Source organism: Manis pentadactyla, chromosome 16 (genome assembly GCF_030020395.1).
Source record: "Manis pentadactyla isolate mManPen7 chromosome 16, mManPen7.hap1, whole genome shotgun sequence".
Taxonomy (NCBI): Eukaryota; Metazoa; Chordata; class Mammalia; order Pholidota; family Manidae; genus Manis; species Manis pentadactyla.
Genome location: NC_080034.1, coordinates 35,672,369 through 35,694,550, shown reverse-complemented (window position 1 = coordinate 35,694,550; position 22,182 = coordinate 35,672,369). Strand labels below are relative to the sequence as shown.

Sequence of the window (22,182 nt, the reverse complement as noted above, 5' to 3'; positions counted from 1 at the left end):
AGTGCCAAACAGCCTTTTTTATAGCTTCTTTTCTTTTTGTTCTGTTATGCCCCACTTCTCTTCTCACTCCAGTGCAGGCAGTATGTAGTACAGTGGTTATGCACACAAGCTCTGGAGCCACATTGCCAGGGTTCAAATCCCAGTTCAGCACTGATCTGTGACCCTGGGCCAGTTCCTTAATTTCTGTGCCTCAGTTTCCTCATGTATAAAGTGGAGGTACTAGTGTGGATCTCACAGAATTGATGGGAAGATTAAGTGAGTTAATACAGAGTATGGGTAAAGCATTTAGAGCCCCATCTGGTACTGAGTACTCAAAAAATAACCACTATTATAATGATTATTATCCTTGATCTCCCTCTTACTCTTCCATCTATTGGACATTTTGTAATGGGTTTCCTGGCGCCTTCTCCTTATCAAGTTCTCTTCGGTGACTATCTGCTATCTCTTCTTCTCCCGTGCCCCCTTATCTACTTATTGTCTCTCCCTCTTCCCCACTCCCTTACCCCCAACCCCAACCCCATAACTCAGGTTCCTTTTCTGCCATATGCCATTTCCTTTGGGGTCTGTGGGTTTTCAGCAAGTTCCTGGGCTAGGCCTGTTTTTGCTGTTTCAGCTGTTTCAGCTCTTCCCAGCTTTTCTTTTGTGAAAGCTATTGCCCCCTTTCCATTTATTTGGAACCGCTCTCTGCTGCATGCCTCCCAAGCTGTGTTCCCCTCACAGCTGTAGTGTTTCATCTGACTGCATGTCATGCTTAGTACTCCCATGAGCTGGTTTTGTAACAAATCTTCAGTTGTTTCCTCCCCAGAAGAGTCTCTAATGTACCCCTAGATAAAAGGGCCTGATTTGTGATTAACACCTTCTTCCCCCAGCCATAATTATTTGGCTTCTACTTTATTTTTATCCCAAATTTCTAAGTGTTTTGGGCAGGGCTTCCCATTGTTTACAGGACTGTGATGGGAGGGGTGCAGTTCCCAAGCATAGCCACCAGGTAGCAGGACGGTTCCTCACAGCTGGCCCTCACTATCCTGGGGGGAAAATGGGGAGGTTAACTGGGCCAGGGGTGGAGTTATTTCAAGGCTTTAGGGAGGTTTCTAGCAAGGTCTGAAGAATTGGAAGTTACAGGTAGATTCTATACCAGAAAAGAATATTCTCTTTTAGAGAGATCAGTTCTTTGTTGTATATGCGATTATGCAAGTGTCTGTAACCTATATAGAAAAATTAGGAATACCAGTAAGAAAAAAGAAAAAAAAAATCAGGTACCTGAAATCTTACCACACAAAGGTGATATATCTCCTTCCAGATATATCACCATACAAATCTACACAAATAAACATATAATGTATGTAATAGCCATTAATAGAGCCATTTGGTATACTTTGTTTTGAATCCCTTTATCACTTTACAAGATATAGTGGACTTTCTATAATGTCAAAAACTATAGCTCTGTATCATTTCTCCCAGTTTTGTATTTTTTACACATTATGTGAGTACCTGCTTATATAAAAATTGTGAAAAGATTAATGAATTGACAGCAGAGTATTCCATTTTACAGTTTTAGATACATTTATTTAATAAAAGATCACTGTGGCATCTGGAGTTTCCTTCCTCGGAATCTCACTATTAGGCTTGCATCCCAACTATGCTTTTACTCCCTTAAGAGCTTTTTAATCCCTCTAGCATAACCCCATACCTGATTGCCCATTGGAAATATGGAGAGGTTTGTGAAGGGTGTAATTGCTGGGTCCCTTCCCAGGTCTTTAGAACCCAAAATCTCAGGGACGAGGCTTGGGTCTGTGTACTTCTAAGATTTTCTTCAGTCAGTTCAGCTTTTGGAGCCTGGTTGGAAGAACTGGCTGTGATGACAGGTGGGACAATCATCTGAAGTCCTAAGAGTTTCACTGAAGCTCAAGGGCCCCAGAATCTTATGTTCTAGATGAAGATAAGCAAGTATCATTCCTTCAGCTCCCCTTCCATGGAAGGCCAGTGCTGGTTCTGAGGCAACGAAGTGTCCTTAAGAAATAGGATAGTGATTTGACCTCACCCAGCAAGCTGATTGAAAATGAGAATGAAATTCTATGTTGGCAAAAGCAATTTTTACAAAAAAAATATATTGCAATGAATAAATTAAGTTTAAAAATTTAATATTAGTGTTAAGATGGGTAGGTAGGTGTTAAACTGGCCTCTGACGGAAAGTAGAGTAATTGTTGGCTGTGGATCAAGAGAAAGGCAAGCTACAAGAGTAAAGGACGTTTACTTATCTAGGGTGCATATACAGAAGCAGGCGTGAATGGAAAAGTAACTATAGTTTATTTTTTTATTTTATTTTATTTTTTTTTTAGATAATTATTTTTTATTGAAGGGTAGTTGACACACAGTATTACATTACATTAGTTTCAGGTGTACAACACAGTGATTCAACATTTATATACATGATAATTCTAAGTACCAGCTATCACCATACCAAGTTGTTACAATATTTTGACTATATTCCTTATGCTATACATTACATCCCGGTTGCTTATTTATTTTACAATTGGAAGTGTGTACTTTTTCTTGGTTGTTGTTGTTAGGGCATCTCTCATATTTATTGATCAAATGGTTGTTAACAACAATAAAATTCTGTATAGGGGAGTCAATGCTCAATGCACAATCATTAATCCACCCCAAGCCTAATTTTCGTCAGTCTCCAATCTTCTGAAGCATAACGAACAAGTTCTTACATGGAGAACAAATTCTTACATAGTGAATAAGTTACATGGTGAACAGTACAAGGGCAGTCATCACAGAAACTTTTGGTTTTGCTCATGCATTATGAACTATAAACAGTCAGTTCAAATATGAATACACATTTGATTTTTATACTTGATTTATATGTGGATACCACATTTCTCTCTTTATTATTTTTAATAAGATGCTGAAGTGGTAGGTAGATACAACATAAAGGTAGAAAACATAGTTTAGTGTTGTAAGAGAGCAAATGTAGATGATCAGGTGTGTGCCTGTAGACTATGTGTTAATCCAAGCTAGACAAGGGCAATAAAACATCCACATATGCAGAAGATTTCTCTCAGAACAGGGGGGGTGAGGTTCTAAGCCTCACCTCTGTTGATCCCCAATTTCTCACCTGATGGCCCCCCTGCGACTGTGCCTGTCTTAGGTTGTTCCTCCCTTGAGGAATCTTACCCGTCTCTGGCTAACCAGTCATCTTCCGGGGCCATACAGGGAAATGTTAGGTTGGTAAGTGAGAGAGAAGCCTTATTGTTTGAAATGGTTAGCTTTTTACTTCTTTCCATATTTATGCCCTGTGGCTTCTATGCCCAGCATTTGTCTTGAGGTATCTTTACCACTTGGAGGAGTTATGATACTCGGTAAATTTGATATGAGGCACGAATTCTATTTAAGAATTCGTTGTAATTAGGAAGGAAGAAGAAAAGTTATAGAAGTAGCAGGCGGGAGAAAACATGGGAAGATTGATTATTTCTTTGACATATCTTCTTGTAGAGTAACTTCAGCATGTATAGATTTTAAGCTACTACTTAAATTGCGCACACACATTAACATAATAGGAGTATAGTTACATAACCAAAGCATACCTGTAATTACCAGCCATCTCCAGTGAAACCAAGAAAACCAGTTAGGCACCCTAGGCATTTGTGAAAACTTATCAATGATATGATGGTTATTATCTAACTGAATTTGAATAGTTTGAGATATAGTTTATTTTTAATGACCCCTAATTCAAAGTTAGCATTTCCTACAATAATTAATATAGTCAACAAAGCACAGTAATATTAGCATTACCTTTCTTTGTCACTAATTGCAAGTATTTTCATATCTATTAAGTCATTGCAGATTTCTCAAAACATTGTTTATGTTCATTACTACTTTGAAATAGTGGTAGGTATTTAATCTGCCATTCGATCTTGTTATAGAATGTATTAATAAAGTACATATACTTATATTACAACATCACAGATTTGCTTTTAAAATATTTTGGTAACTATATTTCAGTTTAACTGGTGTCCTTTGTAATACTTTACGTATTTAAAACCATTATTCTGAGAAGGGATCCACCAGCTTCACCAGACAGCTGAAGAATCTGAGGTACAAAAAAGGTCAAGACCTCTATAGTAGAGTCTGCCAAAGTTAGAGTAAAAGTTGACTCCCTGGGGAGGATGCTGGCAAGATGAGGCACAATACCTCTTCCAGTCTGGGTGGGGTGGAGGCACTTGGGGAGAGGAATAGGAAATAGGGGAGAAGAGTCAAAGGGACCAGAGGTCAGGAAGTTCATGGAAAAGGGTATCATATTCCATGGGCAACATAAAAAAAATAAGTTAAGATAGAAATAGTGGTTCTTTTTTTTAAAGCATGAGGCAGACATAGAATCATGGCCAAGACAGAACCCAGGGAGAATTGTTACCATGAGAAATGAGCCCTCCAGAGATGTTCAGATCAACTGAAAGCAGGGCTTTTAAAAGCAACGTTAACATCTGGCTGGGTTGAGTGAATATGGGTAACTGGTTGAGTAACTGTCTTGGTTGAATGAATTTCATTAACAATGCTGTGATTCGAGCGGGTGTTTACTGGAGGGTGTGGGGAAGAAAGTGGGTGCCAGCCACCATGGACAGGGAGTAGGAACACACAGAGAAGCTTGCAGCCTGCTTCCTTTCTCATTGTGTCTTTTCGGCAGGTTCACCACCATTTTGACTTAAGGCTTTGGGTTCTATTCTCGGGTTTGAAGATCTCAGGGAAAGGGGTACAGTTACAAAGGTTTGTTAAAGGAGTGTTCAGTGCTGGTGATCTAGGGAAATGAGAATCTTTCTGGAATGCATTTTCTAGATGAGTGTTAAGTACTTCTAAAATGTTCATGCCCTATGACCCAGTAATTTCATTCTTAGGAATTCAGTCCAAGGAAATAATCTAAAATACAGCTTTATGTATTTTGAGGCTTCTCATTATACTTTTATTGTAGTGAAAACCAAAAATAAGTGCTTAAAACAGGAAGATGTAAAGTAAAATTACGTTACAGCTGCATCTTGGGAAGTTCTTTGGCCATTGAGAAATCTATAAGGAGTTTTTAATAACAGAGGGAACGCTTATGATAATTGCTAAATAGATTCAAAATACCAGCTGTGGAAAATGTGCAGAAAAGAGTCTAAAAGGAAATAAGTCAAATGTTTAAAAGTGGCTTCTTCTTGATTATGAAGTTACAGGTAGTTTATTTTCTACTTCTTTACTTTTTACTAAACAAAACTATCACAGAATGTTTAGTGATATTTCTCAAGAAAAGAAAAGTTCTATCACACAAGTAATATACAAAAACTTTATTGTAAAAGTTGAAAGCAAGGGGCTCAAAGATACAGAAGTGGGAAAAAAGTGAAAGTCTCCCATCCCTGGTAACCATTGTTAGTGGTTTACTACAAGCTTTCTAGAATTTGTATATACATATGTGCATATACAAGTATATTGTTGTGTTTTCTCATTTACCTAAGTGGGATCATACTATAAGTATTTTTCTGCAACTTGCTTTTTTTTTTCCTCCTAAGAATGTCTTAGATGTCTTTCCACCTTCATATGTGCAGCCCTACTTCATTTGTTATAGGTGCAGCCCTATATTCCATGATATGATAGCCACAGCTTTTCTAACCATCCCCTTACTGTTGGATGCTTCCCTAGTATCCTTTGTCCAACTATTTGAAGCAGTGTTGCAGGCAGTGAACACCTTTGTACAGCATGGGTATTTCCTTAGGAGAGGGACATAGAAGTAGAGTTGCTGAGTTAAAGACCATGCGCATTTCTGTGCTTGTTAAGATGATATAAGCTTATCTTATATCAAGAACCTAGCATAACAATGGCTTAAAACAAGGCAGTTGTTTATGTCTCTTCAGTGAGCAATCATGTGTAAGCGTCCAGGGCTGACCTTGGGGCTGCAGAGCAGCAGGAGCTTGGATTTCTTCTACCTTGTTGCTCTGCTACCTTCAACACGTGGCTTTAATAGTATAGTCTAAGATGACTGTTTCCACTTCTCTATTCATATCCATTTTTCTGGGAAGGCAAGAAGGAGAAGTTTAGGGCAGAGCCCAGAAGTACACTGTCCCAGAACTGGCCAGAGCTTAATCATATTGACCATAAAGAGCAGTGTTGTGCTGTAGGCAGCTTTGTGCCCAGCTGAACTTCTGTTACTAAAGGAAGAAACTGCATAAAAGATATGCAAGACCTTCACAAGGAAAACTACAAAACATTGCTGGAGTGTTAGATCAGTTAAAAGCAGGATTTTTGGAAGTAAGCACAGTGTGAGTGGGTGGGTTGTGGGCCATTGGCATTCTGTATGTTACCTATTCCCATCACTCATCCATTTTTCTATTTGGTGATTTTCCTTTTTTCGTACTGATTTGTAGGCATTCCTTTTTGATTATGGATGTTAACCTTTTGTCTTTTAGAGATGTTATATTTTCTTATGGTCTTTCTTATATTTTAACTTTCTTTTTTTGTGCCTCTTGACATACTGAGGTTTCAAAATTGTGTGTAGTCAAATCTGTCAGTCTCACTGGTCTTTGTCTTGCTACTACTACTTCTCCTATCAGAAAAATAAGACGACTATCCAGGTCAGAAAGAGAGAGAAGGAACATGAAGCAGCAGCAATAGCTTGGGTAACTAAATTACTGAGATCACCTAGACTCTCACACTCATTGTTTGTTCCAGTATCCACTTTAATGGGCTATCTCCATGGAGCTGTTTGAGGGAACTGGGCTTTGAAAACAGAATAGGATTAGACAGGAGGAGAAAAGAGGTGTCCAAATTGAAAGGAACTACATAAATTAAGCCATGGAGACACAAATCTGGCTGAAGGGGACCTGGAAAGATGAGATGTGTTCTTTGGGAACAGTAGGAAATAGCTAGACAGGAAGACAGTCTTTGGATAAGAGGGCAGAGGATAAATACAGTGGTTACAAATGAATTGGGATTAGGAGACTGATGTTAAATGCAAAAGGATATACAGCAGTCTTGCCAATGAAGTTTTTTTAAAAAGGAAGCAAATTAATTATCTAACAAAAGGGAAATGGTGGTGTAAATTAGGGTATAGCCACATGATGGAATACTAACATTGAGAATAATCACTTCTGAAGTTTGCATGGAAAAACAATGGAAATTATAGTAAAAAGAGATAATTAAAGCATGTAAAATCATAGTTATGACCACAACTAAAGAAATAGGCATGTAAAAAAGGCTGAAAAGGAGTACTTCAGAATTAGAGGGATATTTGGATGATGGGTGATTATTTTTCTCTTTTAAATATCCTTATTTATTGTCATCATTCCCTATTTATAATATTTTTAAAGAGGCAGGTGGTAGTGGAACAGAGAATCAGCAGAGGCTTTTCAAAAGTTCCAGAAGGTGAACCAGGGGTCAAGGGCTCTGTGGCCACTTGGGAGGAGGGAGGCCAGACCCTCTGGGATGTGTGACCCAGGAGGAAGGGGTCCCATTCCAGGGCCTGCTGGTCCCTTGAGCTGTAGTCCCAGGATGATAAAAGTCCTTTCTGGCATTCCAGGGTCTCCTTATGCTGCTACAAAACCTACCTACGATACACTGGGGCAATGAAGAGATCGGGCTGCTTCTCGCCGAGGCGTACAGACTCAAGTACATGTTTGCCGATGCCCCCAATCACTACCGTCGATAGGTGCTGTCTCCCCGTGGGGACCCAGACTGCCCCCCATCTCTGATGGCAATCTGATCACTGTGGCTACTGTGCGAGCCGTGGACTCCGGCCAGGAACCACTCCTGCTGTAAAAAGCTCACATCCGCCACCCAGGTCTTAACTTTATGGCACACCTATCTACACTCCACGTCTCTGGATGTGTCTCTTGGACCACATCAGTATTCCATGACGTAGATGGGCCCAGCTCTGGGAGAGGACAGAAAAGGAGGTACAGGGTTGTCTGCCCCTTTAAAAGGAACTGGACAAAAGAAGGGGAAGGCTCAGGGTCTCACCTCACACACCATCCCTACATGGACTGGCTGTCCCAGCCCCAACTGAGGCCGTTGCTCTTTGTGACATTGTTTATTTGATCACAGGTCAAAAACGCCTTATGTTTCAAAAAGCCCCTGACCCCTCTCCCCAGCTCCTAGCCCTTCCCCTTCTGCCCTAGTCTGAGCCAGTGAGGGGCAGCTCTTTCAGACCATGGTTCTCAGATGGAAGAGGCACTGATGCTTATAACGCTGGGAAGAGGCCTGCATCCAAGGGCTAGGAATTTTATTTTCCCTGTTCTCACAGACATTTGTACGTGTGCTGCATCTGTGCGTGTGGGTGTGCATACCCATCAGTGTTTAGTTACAGGTCTGAATTTGTGTGTCTAGACTAGCCCCTCATAACCAGCGGGGAAGGGCCCCAGTGACCAAGTACACAAGCATCCCTTGAGAAGGATCAGGACAGGGGAGGGAGAAGGGGCTTTTTACCTATCCAAACCCTTTTTCCATGATGACCCACTCCAAGATATTATGTGTAAATTGTGTTATTATGTATATGGGTACAGATGTACAAATATATGTCCTCTTTGTAGCAGATATGGTTTTATATTTATAATGTGCAACATGTGAAAGCAATCTAGGTCACTAGCACAGATGAAATTGCCAGGCAGGCAGCTGCAGAGCCTCCGGGTTGGTTTCTGGGGGCCCTGCTGTGAGGGGGCAGTGAGCGGCGGCTGCAGGAGCCAGCGCAGCTGCCCTGGGCAGGTGGAGCAGGCGGAGCGGCTTTGAAAAACGGCTGAGCTGCGCAAGCATCAGTGTCTCAGAGATCTCCTGTCCTCCCCTCCCGACTCCTCCCTCCCCTGGCCTTTGTGGAGCCTCTCCCTGCCCCTTCCCCCTGCTCAGCCAGCAGAGCTCCCCACCCTTCACTCCTAGCAACCCTCCAAAAGAGGACTACAGAGGCAGAACCCCTCTGCATGTTTTTAGCCCCTGTCTTTCTCCCGAGTCTGGGGAGGGCTTTTGTTTTTGCGTTTCTAAGTCAGCATTGTATTCAAGACAGAAGCTGTGACTGACTCATCAGTGCCAAGGAAAGGGGTTCCCTGTGTGTCCTGGGGTTTGGGGCTCTTCTCAGAGAGAGGCAGCCTGTGTCCCCGGCTGTCGCCATCACACCCCACACAGCTCATGAGATGTGTGACCCATGTTCAAATTTCGGTGTTTGGTAGTAGACAGGTGTGTGTGTGTTTGGGAGTGGGGGTGGCAAGCAGCCACCATCCTCTTAGAAAGCCTGGCAGTGTCCTCAGTGGGTGACAGCCTTGAGTCTCTGCCAGGGAAGCCCCACCAGCCTGGCCTGTTCCATTTCTCACCTGGAGCTGTTTCTCAGGCATCCTTCCTAACCCTCTTTCTCTTCCCCTTCAGTGTGCCTCAATAGTCTCCTTCACAGAGCAGGGGGGCTGTGACCTTCCCTCAACCGGACTAATTAAAGAAAGACACTTGTGTTCCCAAGTGGTGGTTTTATTTTTTTAGTTTTTATGTTTGTATGGGAAATTGTGGATAAAGTGAAAGAACTGTAAATAAATAGTGTACTTCCTCCTCCACTGCTGGTTTTTCTCCCATGGATTTGTATAACCTGGAACTTGAGTCTCTTTTTCTAGGGTTTTTCTTGCTGATATGAGTAAGTACAGGGGACAAGCTTTCTGTAGGGCAAGCAGGGAACCAACAGGTGAAAAGGCAGCCTCAGAAGATGTCAGAAAACCCTGAGCACTGTGAGGAGCACACTCACTGGTCCAGACTCAGTAAGTGGACACAGGGACATTGAGAACAGCGGAGCGAGGCTTTAATGAGGGTCTTGCAAGATTGGGTGTCTGGTGGGCAGGCACACCTGAGGCCATTGGCGCTAAGTAATTTATTCCCTAGTACGCGAGTCCCTCCCCTGGGTCCTCACTGGCTGAGTACTACAGGGTTCACATTCTTTCCCGGAAGTCGCCTAAGCCAATTATATCCACATTGGGCCTTCTCTTTCATTCATCTTAATTTCATTGGTAGGTTAAAAAAATTCCAACAGGTATAGCCAGGCCCTTACCAATTCCCCCACCCCCACCCCCACTTTCAGCCTGAGCAGCTTCCTGGCATATTTCCACCACATGGCCCTTTGTTAATACCTTACTGTTAAAATGTCTAAACTTCCTGGTGGGAGTAAATCACATTTAGGTTTTATGCTTTTTTCTAACAGCACCTACTCTGTGTGGAGAATACAAAAATGAGCAACACGGTTCCTAATAGCTGACATTCATAGAGCACCTTGCTATGTGCCACGCACTGCGATAACCACTTTAGGATCATTTCATTTATCCAAAAGGAGTGTATCATCTAATGGAGATCATAAAATGGACTACAGTTTCAATGTGCTGGACAAAAGCCTAGAGATATCTAGTTCAACACCCTCATTGTTCACAGAGGCAAAGCCAACCCAAGGCCGGGAAAGGGAGCATCAGAGTGAGAACCAGAGGCCAGGCCTGCTGGTTTGCTTGTACAGTGTTTTTTCCACCAAATCGTAGACAGCTAAAATGTCTTCAAAGACTGGTCCTCCATTTAGGGTCTTTACTGAGGGTTGGGCTTTGTTTTTCAGTTTTGGGTAGTTTTTTTCTCTTGAGAACTTCACTGTGAACTGTTTCAAGAAAGGCCATTGACTTCAGTTTTCATCTACAAAGAATGGATGGTTTGGGATGGTTTCTGCACCCAGAACTTCTTCCTGGACTCATTGAGAGAGTTCTTGGTTTCAAGTCACTAGGGACTATATTAGGATTAAATTCTGCTACATGTAACAAAACCCAAAAATAACAGTACACAATGTGGGAATTTACTTCTCCCGTGAAAGTCCAGAAGCAAGCAACCTAGGGCTAGTATGGTGAGTCTGTTTCACCAAGTCCTTAGGAACCTGGACTCCTTCCCTAGGCCTTCATAGGCAGGATGGCAGCCAGCACTCCAGCTGCTAGAGCCCCTTCCCAAGCGACAGGGTGGATTCAAGAAGGGACGGAGGAAAAAGTGAAGGAAATGGGCAGCAGTGTTTTAAAGAAGGTTCCAGAAAGCGGCCCCCTAATACCTCCTCTTACAACTCACAGACCAGAGCTTAGTCCTGTGGTAGGTCACACCTAGTTGCAAGGGAGGTTTTAGGATTAGACTATTCCAGGCAGCTCAAAATCAGGATTCTGTTACCATGGAGGAAGAGAACAGAATTAGGGCTCAAGTAGCAATCTCTACAACAAGAACTTAAAAAAATAAGTTGAAAGTAGAGACCAGGTTTTACCATAAGCATACAGAGAGGCATCTGCCTTCAATTCAAGTGACTGTTTACAGTTAACCTTGGAATTTGACCTTTATCATAAAACATGAGCAGCATTTCAACTTGATATTATTTGGACTGAGACCATTAATTGTTCCTGAAGCTAGTAGAAAAAATAACTAACCTAAACTGGTCTTCATGGAAAAATTCTGTTTTTCATTTATGTAGGAAGTCAAATCTTTTCTGAAATATGTTCGATCATGATTAGAAAATTAATGAAACTATCCAAACTAATCCTGGTATACTCTGACCTGCAATTTATCCAATATTTCTGCAATTTAAATCACAGTTCTACTTAAATGGGCCCTACCTATGTTTCCATTCATCTGAGGAAGGATAGTGGCACAGATTCCTCAGTGACCTCATTTGCTTCTAGAGCCTCTTGTTGATAGCGTTTGGCTTGTCTTGAGTTGGACTTGGCATGTCAAACAGCTTTGTAAAACTTCGAAGATTGGAGTGAGAAATGAACACCCCGTTACTGAGGCTTTCCTGCCTCCTCTTGGGACTTCCAACCTCACCTACTGGTTGGAGACAGTTTTGGAAGCAGTCATAGACACCAAAGAGAGGATTTAGACTTGTAATGAGAAGATGAGAGAGTCACACAGAATCAGAACATAAAGCACATTGTCACAAAACCAGAATTATCTGAGTCCGTGCTGACTTGTCCGGATAGCTGCAGCCCACCCACAGCTATAGCAAATCAAAGCATCCAGTTATTCTGGCAAAGGCTGTATTAGAATTCTTCAAAGCAGAGGACAGATCACCCCTGTCCCACTTGCTTCGTAGGTGGTTTGTAAGCTGTGGCCTCTAGGTGGGGAGTGAGAGTCCCTGCTCAGGATAGCTGCTGTGACGAGTCTGGGAGCCAGACCCAGAGGATTCCCTTTTTTTTTCTTAGGGACACCGAGCTTGTCTCAATGGTGGCCCCACCCAGGTGTCTGAGAGAGGAAAACCCAGACCTTTTCTTCAAACTGCTTTTCTTACATCCTTGTAATCTATGTCTTTACATTTATATGGGTTTCTTAAACACTGGATGTAGTTGGTCTCATTCTACAATCCAATCTGGCAATCTCTCTTTTTTAATTGGTGCATTTAGACCATTTACAATTAATACTATTAATAGGGTGGGATTTAGGTCTACCATGTTATTATTTTCTGTTCCTTTGGTTTTTGTTCTTCTCTTTCCCCTTTCCTGCCACCTTTTGGATTACAGCTGACCCTTGAACAATGCAGGGGTTAGGGGTACTCATCCCCTGTGCGTTGAAAATCTGTGTATAACTTTTGGCTCCCCCAAATTGTCTGTCTACTGTTGCCCAGAAGCCTTACCAAGAACAAAAACAGTCAATGAACACATATTTTGTATGTTATATGTGTTATATACCGTATTCTTACCATAAAGTAAGCTAGAGAAAATAAAATGTTTTTTAAAGTTGTCACAAATCTCCAAAAAGTTTTCCAATATATTTATTGTAAAAAATTCACATATAAGTGGACCCATACAGTTCAAACTCATGTTGTTCAAGGGCCAACTGTTTCTGAATATTTTTTAGTATATTAATGTATTTACTGACTTTTGGTGTACCTCCTTTATTTTTTTAAGAGGTTGTTCTGAGGATTACAATATACATGCCTAATTGTGTACCACCTGCTTACGATCACTATTTCATCACTTCAAGTAAATGTAGAAGCCTTACAACCATTTAGATCCTTTCACCCTCCTTGCTTTATGTTACAGTTGTTATATGAATTACATTGACCTACACTGAAAACCTCACCCGATACTGTTACCATTTTTGCTCTCAACAGTTCTATATATTTTAAAGAACTTAAGAGGAGACATTTACCATTTATGTTTCTCCATTCCTTAAGTCCAACTTTCCTTTTGATATTATTTCCCTTCAGCCTGAAAACTTCCTTGAGCAATTAATTCTCTTAGTGTTCCTTAGTGATCATTGTTTTTATTTTGCCTTCGTTCCTGAATATATTTTTTCTAGAAATAGTTATGTTCTTTTGGCGCTTCAAAGAGGCTGTTCCACTGTCTTGTTTCCAGTTTCTGATGAGAAAGCCACCATCATTGAAATCATTGTTCAGTGTTTAATTGATCATTTTTTGCAGACTGCTTTTTAAAAATTTGCCATCTTAATCATTTTTAAGCACACCTTTCAGTAATGTTAAGTACGTTCACTGTATTATGTGACCATCACCATCAGTCTCCAGAACTCTTCATCTTTCAGAACTGAAATTCTGTACCCATTAAACAACAGCTCTGTGTCCCCTCCCCACCCCCCAGCCCCTAGCAACCACCCTTCTACTTTGTATGAGTTTGACTACTCTAGGTACCTCCTGTAAGTGGGACAATAGCGTATTTGTCTTTTTGTGACTGACTGACTTAATATAATGTCCTCAGGGTTCTTCTATGCTGTAGCAAGTATCAGAATCTCTTTCCTTTTTATTTTTTATTTTATTTTTTTTTATTTTTAATTTTGGTATCATTAATCTACAATTACATGAAGAACATTATGTTTACTAGACTCCCCCTTCACCAAGTCCCCCCCACATACCCCTTCACAGTCACTGTCCATCAGCATAGTAAGATGCTGTAAAATCACTACCTCTCTTCTCTGTGTTGCACAGCCCTCCCTGTGCCCCCCACACACACTATACATGCTAATCTTTCCTTTTTTTTTTAAGGTTGAAAAATATTCCATGTTATGCTGGTACCATATTTTGTTTCTCCAGTCTTCTGTCAATGGCCAGTTGGCTTCCATTTTTTGTGTTTTGAGTAATGATGCTATAGACATGGTTGTACAAATATCTCCTTGAGACCCTGCTTTCCATTCTTTTGGAACTGCTGGATCATGTAGTAATTCTATTTTAAAATTCTGAGGAACTGACATATTGTTCTCAGACTGCTTTAAATTTTTTTTTCTTTTTCTTTGGGTTTCAGAAGTTTGATTATGCATGACTGAGAGTATTTTTGGGTTTTTTGTTTGTTTGCATTTATCCTGTTTGATGTTCACTAACTTTACTAAATCTATAAGTTTATGTCTTTCACCAAATTTTTTAAGCTGTCTGCTATTATTTCTTCAAAAAAGCTTTTTTTCTGCACCAGTCTCATACTCCATCCCTGGAGGACTCCAATGGACTCCAATGATACGAATAATGGACCCACAGTCCCTAAGACTATTCCTTATGTTTTCAGTATTTTTCTTTCAGTCTTCAGATTAGGTGCCTTCTCTTCTTCTATCTTCAAATTCCTTGACTCCTTTTCTGACATTTCCATTCTACTGTTAAGCTCATATAGTGAATTTTTATTTCAGATATTTCAGTTTATGGTTCTAACATTTCCATTTGGTTCTTTTTATAGTTTCTGTTTCTCTGCAGGGAACCTCTATCTTGCATTTCAAATGTGCTTACTTACACCTCACAGAGCATAGTTATAATATTGATTTTAAGTCTTTATCTGACAGTTCCAACATCAGAGTCATCTTGGGATTGGCATCTTTCGATCATCTTTTCTTATAAAAATTGATCACATTTTCCTAGGTCTTTGTATGTTGAACGATTTTGCATTGTATCCTGGACATTTACAATATTATGTGTGAGGAGCATCTTTTGTTCTAATGAAGTGACTTGAGCTCCTGCGCAGCTTTAGGATGGGGGCTGTTTCAGCCCCACCCCACCTCCAGCCTCTGGAGAGGCTTAGGGGCTGGGGATTGAGTCAACAATTATTGACTACAGGAGGAAGCCTCCATAGGAAAAACCTTACCACAGAGGCTCACAGAGCTTCCGGTCAGTGAGCACGTCCGTGTGCCATCTGTGTGCCAGGAGAGGGGCGCACCTCAACTCCACAGGGTCAAAAGCTCCCGCTCTCAGCGCCCTTCCAGACCTCACCTTTGTACCTCTTCCTCTGGCTGTTTCTTTATAATAAACCAGTAAACGTAAGTGTTTCCCTGAATCTCTGAGCAATTACAGCAAACTATTGGTCCTGAGAAAAAGGTATGGGAACCCCTAATTTGCAGTCGGTTGGTCAGAAGTACAGGTGACACCTCGGACTTGCAACTGGCATCCACAGTGTGGGCAGTCTTATGGGACAGCCGTGACCCTGTGGGGTCTGCACTAACTCCAGGTAGGTAGTATCAGAACTGCATTGTAAGACACCCAGTTGGTGTCCGGGGTGTTGGAGAATTGGTTGATATGAGGGAAAAAAACCCACACAATTGGAGTCAGAAGTGTTGTGTGTAGAGAAGAAAAAGCAAGGACTATTTTTTTTTAGGTTTCTTGGAGTTTTTGCTGCCTCTGCTATGGTGAAGCTCCCCAGCTGGGGCTACTCTCATAGGTCAAAGCTGTGAGAGAAAAGAGGAAATCTTTTTGAGAAACTCACTCCACACCAACAGAGTCTTCAATCTTTGATTCCCTCAAATTTGCCTTCTTGTTTACTTTTCAGAGTTCTCAGGGAATTGTCATTTGTCCAGAATTTCTAGTTGTGACCAGTGGCAGAAAGCGGCTGCTGTGCTCACTCCATCTTATTTAGCACCAGAAATCCTCCAAACATTTTTGACCACAGCCTACAGTGATGAACACATTTTACACTGAGCCTAGGACACACATGGACACACACAAATGTGAGCAAAATTTCACGAACAGTACTTAAACCCTTACTATGTGTGATGGCCTCTAGCCTATTCTATTGTATTCCTTTTTTTAAAAAACAAATGCTGGTCAAGATTCATTACTGAGTGTTAACCTGAGTTTGAAAAACACAGCTCTAAACGTTACTAGTGAAATGAGAGGTAAGCCTGCTATTAGCTAAAGTGAACTTAAGCACATTTCAAGACATCCTGACTAAGAAATACCAGAGCTGATAGTGCAGTAGATTTGTGAGTCAAGAAGAAGGTGATGAGAGCTGCATTGTAACCTTGGGTTAGAGAACTCCAGGTTCTCCTTGTGAGAAACATTCCCATTCTCAGTTCCTCTCCCCAGCCCTGGACAAAGGTGAACCAAGGTAGGGATCATTGTGTTTCTTATAGTCCAAAAATAGCTAACTCAGAGTGACATGATTCAGCTAAGTAACCTCAAGCCTAATTTTATATCATGCACTTGATACCATGTATTGCTTGCAAAATAAAAAGCCTAAAGCCGTATCTGCAGGGGGGAAACAAGGCAGTAATTACTGATGCCTAATTCCCACTGCCTTCTTTCCCTCCCTCTTGCCTTCCTCCTGCTTTCCTCCTACCCATCCCCATCCTTGCTATATCAGCTGGGTAATAAATATTTGAACTGGATACTGATCCTTGACAAGTTAAGGTTGTGGATGCTTAATGAAACTGCCAGGCCAAAAAGGAACACAGTGGTTTCCTGCATTACTAATTTCAAGTACCTCCAAAACATCTACTCTAATTACTGATTACCGATACCTCCAGAATGCAATAAACTTGATGACTCATTATAAGTACTTTCCAAATATAATAAACTTGATTAAAGGTATCAGAAATATTTTATGACTCTACTTGAAATCCTGTTTACATAAAATAACACTTAATATATAAGCTGTCCAAAGCAGATGGCCCTTTCCCCTCCTCACCTACTCCTGGTTTTCTAAAACATTTCCCTTTAAAAAATAAAAGACATTATTCCCTGATACCTTTACCATAGAGTCTTACATTTGGGGGTGGACGGAGAAGAGATGGTGGTAGAATAAACGAGTAAGAAAAGGTAGAATGAGAATGTGGAGCCATCAGCCTCACCTTCCCACCCTGTGCCCCCCGACCTGTACACCTCTGGGATTTTACCTCCCCCAGTCACCTGGAATTTCTCCAAATCTAGGAAACCCATCTGTGCACTCACTGCTCACCCCCACCCCGGGATGATTAAATGCAGCAGCCTACTGAAAAGTTGGCCTGTGATCTCAGGATTAGAGAGTACTTACGGAGAAACACAGGGCTTCGCTGGAGATGCTACATCAAGACCCCTTTCTTCTCTGCCCAGTCTTTTGAAAACATAATGAAAAAGTTTCACCTCCCCTTTATTGAACTTCACACAGGGAAACCATGTTTCAAATTAATTGGCAGAGCTGTGGCCCCCAGAGTGGATCAACCCTTGCTCACAAAGAGAATTATTTGGTTTAGATATTTTTAAAAACCCATCTTGCTTAGAGACAGGTAATAAAAAGTCTAAAATTGGTTGAAAGAATTTCTACTTTATAACTTCACCAGTTTAAAGAGAGGAAAGCATCTTGTTTCCATGTTTCTTAGGCAAGAGAACATAGAAAAGGCACAAGGAGATAGTTCATATTTGCAGAGGGTGTCTTCTGCAGAAGCTAACACTCCATTCTTCTATAACATTAGCTAATAATTATTGAGTATTTACTATGGACCAAGCATAACTATCTTACACGAATTAACCAAATTAATCCTCATAACAATCCTTTCAGTGCTATCCTTATTATCACCCTCATCTTACAAATGGGGAAACTGAGGCTTTGAGAGGTCAAGTGGCTCAAGGTTTCATATCTAGTAAGTAGCAGAGCTAGAATTTGAACTCTAGGAACCTGGCTCCGGACTCCACTCGTATTACCATGTTACAGCAGCCTCCAGTTTACCAGTGAATTGAGTAAGGGCTGGCCTCATGCAAAAGCCACAGAGTGAGCAAAATGTGATCACTTGTGGTCCATCCTTTTAATCACCTGTATTCCAGGGAGGGAGAGAAAGAGACAGCTTTGTCATGATCATCATTTTAATTCATAAACTTGAGTTCTAAAGCCTTCCAGAGACAGCTGACTGTCCACTGAAATTCATGTTCCTCTTTTCACCATACGAGGTTTGTGGGAACCGGCTGATAAACCACGGGCTACATTTCCCAACCTTCCTTGCACTAGGTGGCATTGTGTGACCGGTTCTCTCCAATAAAATGTGAGAAGGCTGCATGTCATTTTGGGGACTCTATTTTCTCTCTTTCTCTTTTTTTCCTTCTCTGTTTTCTCTCTCCCCTGTTTTGCTTTCTGGATGTAGAGGACTCCAAGCCCTGGGGAATAGAGAAATCACAGGATGAAAGTAGTCTGCATCCCTAAGTGACTTCATTGAAGGACACCCACTGACCAGGAACAATGCGCTGAACAATTATATGGGTAAGAAATAAACTGCTATTGTGTTTAACCACTGAAATTTGGCATGTGTGTGTGTTACAGCATTAGCATATGTTACACATGTTACACATGTTACAGCAGTTAGCATAACCCTAACTAATATGTAAATCAGACAACCAATGACTGTCCACGCTCCTCCCCACCCTTCCTGTTCCAGTGCCTGTTCCATTGCTGCATAACAATCCCCAAACTAAGTGGCTTAATACAACTGTGGCTGTACGCTCACACTCTGTGGGTCGGGAACTCACTTGGGGCACAGGGATGACAATTCAGGGGTCACTATTCTACCATGTCTGGGGCCTCAGCTGGAAAGACTCAGGGTTGGGGGCAACTCTTGTTGGAAGCTGGTATCATCTAGGGGCACCTTCTTTCCCAGGTCTGGTGGTGGATGTTGGGTGTCATTTGGGACCTCAATTGGAGCCAATGATCAGACATCTACATGTAGCCTCTTCGTGTTTTCTCTTTACTTTCTCATGGTGACTGGGTTCCACGAGCACCCCCAAAAGGCCAGGTGGAACCTGTGTGACCTTCTATAGCACAGCATCACTTCTGCTGGAGTCACATACCCACCTAGATTCAAGGGGAGGAAATGCAGCCACTGTCTCTCAATGTGAGGAATGTCAGTGTCATATCGTAAGAGCATGTGGAGACCTCATAATCACCTTGGAAAACAATCTGTTCATTTCCTTTCCTTATTTCTCTGTCTCCATTTCCTTTCTTCTTGCCCTGTGCTTCTTCCTCTTCTTTTTTTTAATTTTTTTATTTTGGCATCATTAATCTACAATTATATGAGGAACATTATGTTTACTATACTCCCCCCATCACCAAGTCCCCCCAACAAACCCTTTTACAGTCACTGTCCATCAGCCTAGTAAGATGCTGTAGAATCACTACTTGTCCTCTCTGTATTGCATAGCCCTCCCCGTGTCCCCCCACATTATACATGCTAATCGTAATGCCCCCTTTCTTCTTCCCCCCCTTATCCCTCCCTTCCCACCCATCCTCCCCAGTTCCTTTCCCTTTAGTAACTTTATTCCATTCTTGGATTCTGTGAGTCTGCTGCTGTTTTGTTTCTTCAGTTTTTTCTTTGTTCTCATACTCCATATATGAGTGAAATCATTTGGTACCTGTCTTTTTCTGCCTGGCTTATTTCACTGAGCATAATACCCTCCAGCTCCATCCATGTTGTTGCAAATGGTAGGATTTGTTTTCTTCTTATGGCTGAATAATATTCCATTGTGTATATGGACCACATCTTCTTTATCCATTCATCTACTGATGGACACTTAGGTTGCTTCCATTTCTTGCCTATTGTAAATAGTGCTGTGATAAACATAAGTGTGCATCTGTCTTTTTCAAACTGGCCTGCTGAATTCTTAGGGTAAATTCCTAGAAGAGGAATTCCTGCATCAAATGGTATTTCTCTTTTGAGCTTTTTGAGGAACCTCCATACTGCTTTCCACAATGGTTGAACTAATTTACATTCCCACCAGCAGTGTAGGAGGGTTCCCCTTTCTCCACAGCCTCGCCAACATTTGTTGTTGTTTGTCTTTTGGATGGTGGCAATCCTTACTGGTGTGAGGTGATATCTCATTGTGGTTTTAATTTGCATTTCCCTGATGATTAGTGATGTGGAGCATCTTTTCATGTGTCTGTTGGCCATCTGAATTTCTTCTTTGGAGAACTGTCTGTTCAGCTCCTCTGCCCATTTTTTAATTGGATTATTTGCTTTTTGTTTGTTGAGGTGTGTGAGTTCTTTATATATTTTGGATGTCAACCTTTTATCAGATCTGTCATTTATGAATATATTCTCCCATACTGTAGGGTACCTTTTTGTTCTATTGATGGTGTCCTTTGCTGTACAGAAGCTTTTCAGCTTGATGTAGTCCCACTTGCTCATTTTTGCTTTTGTTTCCCTTGCCTGGGGAGATATGTTCATACAGAAGTCGCTCATATTTATGTCCAAGAGATTTTTGCTTATGTTTTTTTCTAAGAGTTTTATGGTTTCATGACTTACATTCAGGTCTTTGATTCATTTCGAATTTCCTTTTGTGTATGGGGTTAGACAGTGATCCAGTTTCATTCTCTTGCATGTAGCTGTCCAGTTTTGCCAAAACCAGCTATTGAAGAGGCTGTCATTTCCGCATTGTATGTCCATGGCCCCTTTATCATATATTAATTGACCATATATGTTTGGGTTGATGTCTGGAGTCTCTAATCTGATCCACTGGTCTGTGGCTCTGTCCTTGTGCCAGTACCAAACTGTCTGCTTCTTCCTCTTCTTGTCATTTTCCTTTCCCACTCCATTCTCTCTCCAATTTCAACTCTTTGTAACATTCCTCAACTTTGTTAAATTAACCTTAATTGAGCACATGTAATGGGACAGATGTCAGATCCACAGATATAAATAACACCTCACTTCCTTTTCTGCATCCTCCTCCTCCTTCTCCTTCTTTATTCCATCTTGAGATGGATATAAGGCAAGGTTTTTCAACCTCACCACTATTGACATTCTTGGGTGTAGAGTTCTTGTGGTGGCTGTCTGCGGCATCCCTGGCTTCTACTCAATGGATTCCAGTAGCACCTCCAGTCCTGTCATGACAATAAGAAATGTCCTTAGACATCGCTAAATGTCCTTGGCAGGAGCAGAATCATCCCAACTGAGAACCTCTGTTATAAGGGAATATGTAGGGGAGGTGGAGTTAATAAAATCCCCAAACCTTAGAAGGCAGCGTGTCCGAACTGTTTTGATCCTACACTCTGAGCAGCAAAACAAAGTCTGAGTAGACAGCCCAATAGATGCATATTTGTTTATTCATATAAATTCTATACATATCCTCTATGCTGTTCTTTTATGGAAGAATAAAATATTCACAAAAGTAAACACTTTTTAAAGGATAGGATAAAAACCCTAATTAGACATCTTAGTATATTCTCTCCACAAGCAAACGGGCCATCCTGTATATTCCTGGGGCCGACCATGGCTACCCTGTAACAAATGCAGCCTTTGGGGCTAGAGAGGTCCAGGCTCACAGCTGTGGCTTCAGTTCCCTGCACTGCCATCTACCAGTGAGTTTCATTCACTCATTCAATAAAAATGTTGGTAATACAATGGAAAACAGGACATACTATCAAGAAGCTCATGCTAAGGAGACCTTGGGCAACCCAGTAGTCTGAGGTTCCTCAGAGGTAAATGGGGATATCTTGCAGAATGGTGGTGAGGATTAAGTAGATAATATAAGAAAAACATATAATAGATACTCAAATGTGGTCCCTTCTAATTCATTATAGGGCTATTTGTGATAATGAAAGAGCAGAAAGAACCAAGCATATCAATAGGGGACTGGTTGAATAAGCAATGGTACATTTGCACAAGGGAGTGAAGAGGAAAGAGGAATGTATGTAGCTACTGCTATCAAGTGATCTCCAAGATATACTGCTAAATAAAACAGCAAGATGCAGGGGTGGTGCAAGGTTAAATAGGGGAAGCATTGGGGATCTTTTTTTAGGATGAGATTATTCTCTATGGTACTATACATGACACTGTACATGTGCCAAAACTCATAGAATTTTACATTAAAGTGAGCCTTAAGGTATATTAATTTTTAAAAATAATTTAGGAGGTCAGAGGATTCAAGATTGAATGCGGATGGTGAGGAAAGAATATAACTATGAAATGACCTCTTTGAAAGGAGGTGGGGTGAAAAGGTGCTGACCTAAGTAACTTTGAACATGAGTG

The 22,182-nt window shown here is 41.2% G+C and overlaps 1 protein-coding gene across 4 annotated transcripts in view; it reads left to right on the top strand.

Annotated features, from left to right (window-relative positions):
* Nucleotides 1-15,263, top strand: part of TBC1D22B (TBC1 domain family member 22B) — an 84,514-nt gene extending 69,251 nt beyond the window's left edge. For 2 of the 4 annotated variants that reach the window (XM_036916155.2, XM_036916154.2), the window contains exon 13: nucleotides 7,550-9,557. In XM_036916155.2, coding sequence (XP_036772050.1) covers nucleotides 7,550-7,678 — 129 coding nt within the window. In that variant the 3' untranslated portion in view covers nucleotides 7,679-9,557. Of the gene's footprint in view, nucleotides 1-7,549; nucleotides 9,558-15,040 lie in introns of those variants that run through there. The other 2 variants (XM_036916152.2, XM_036916153.2) reach the window with 2 other exon arrangements.
* The last annotated feature ends 6,919 nt before the right edge of the window (nucleotides 15,264-22,182 follow it).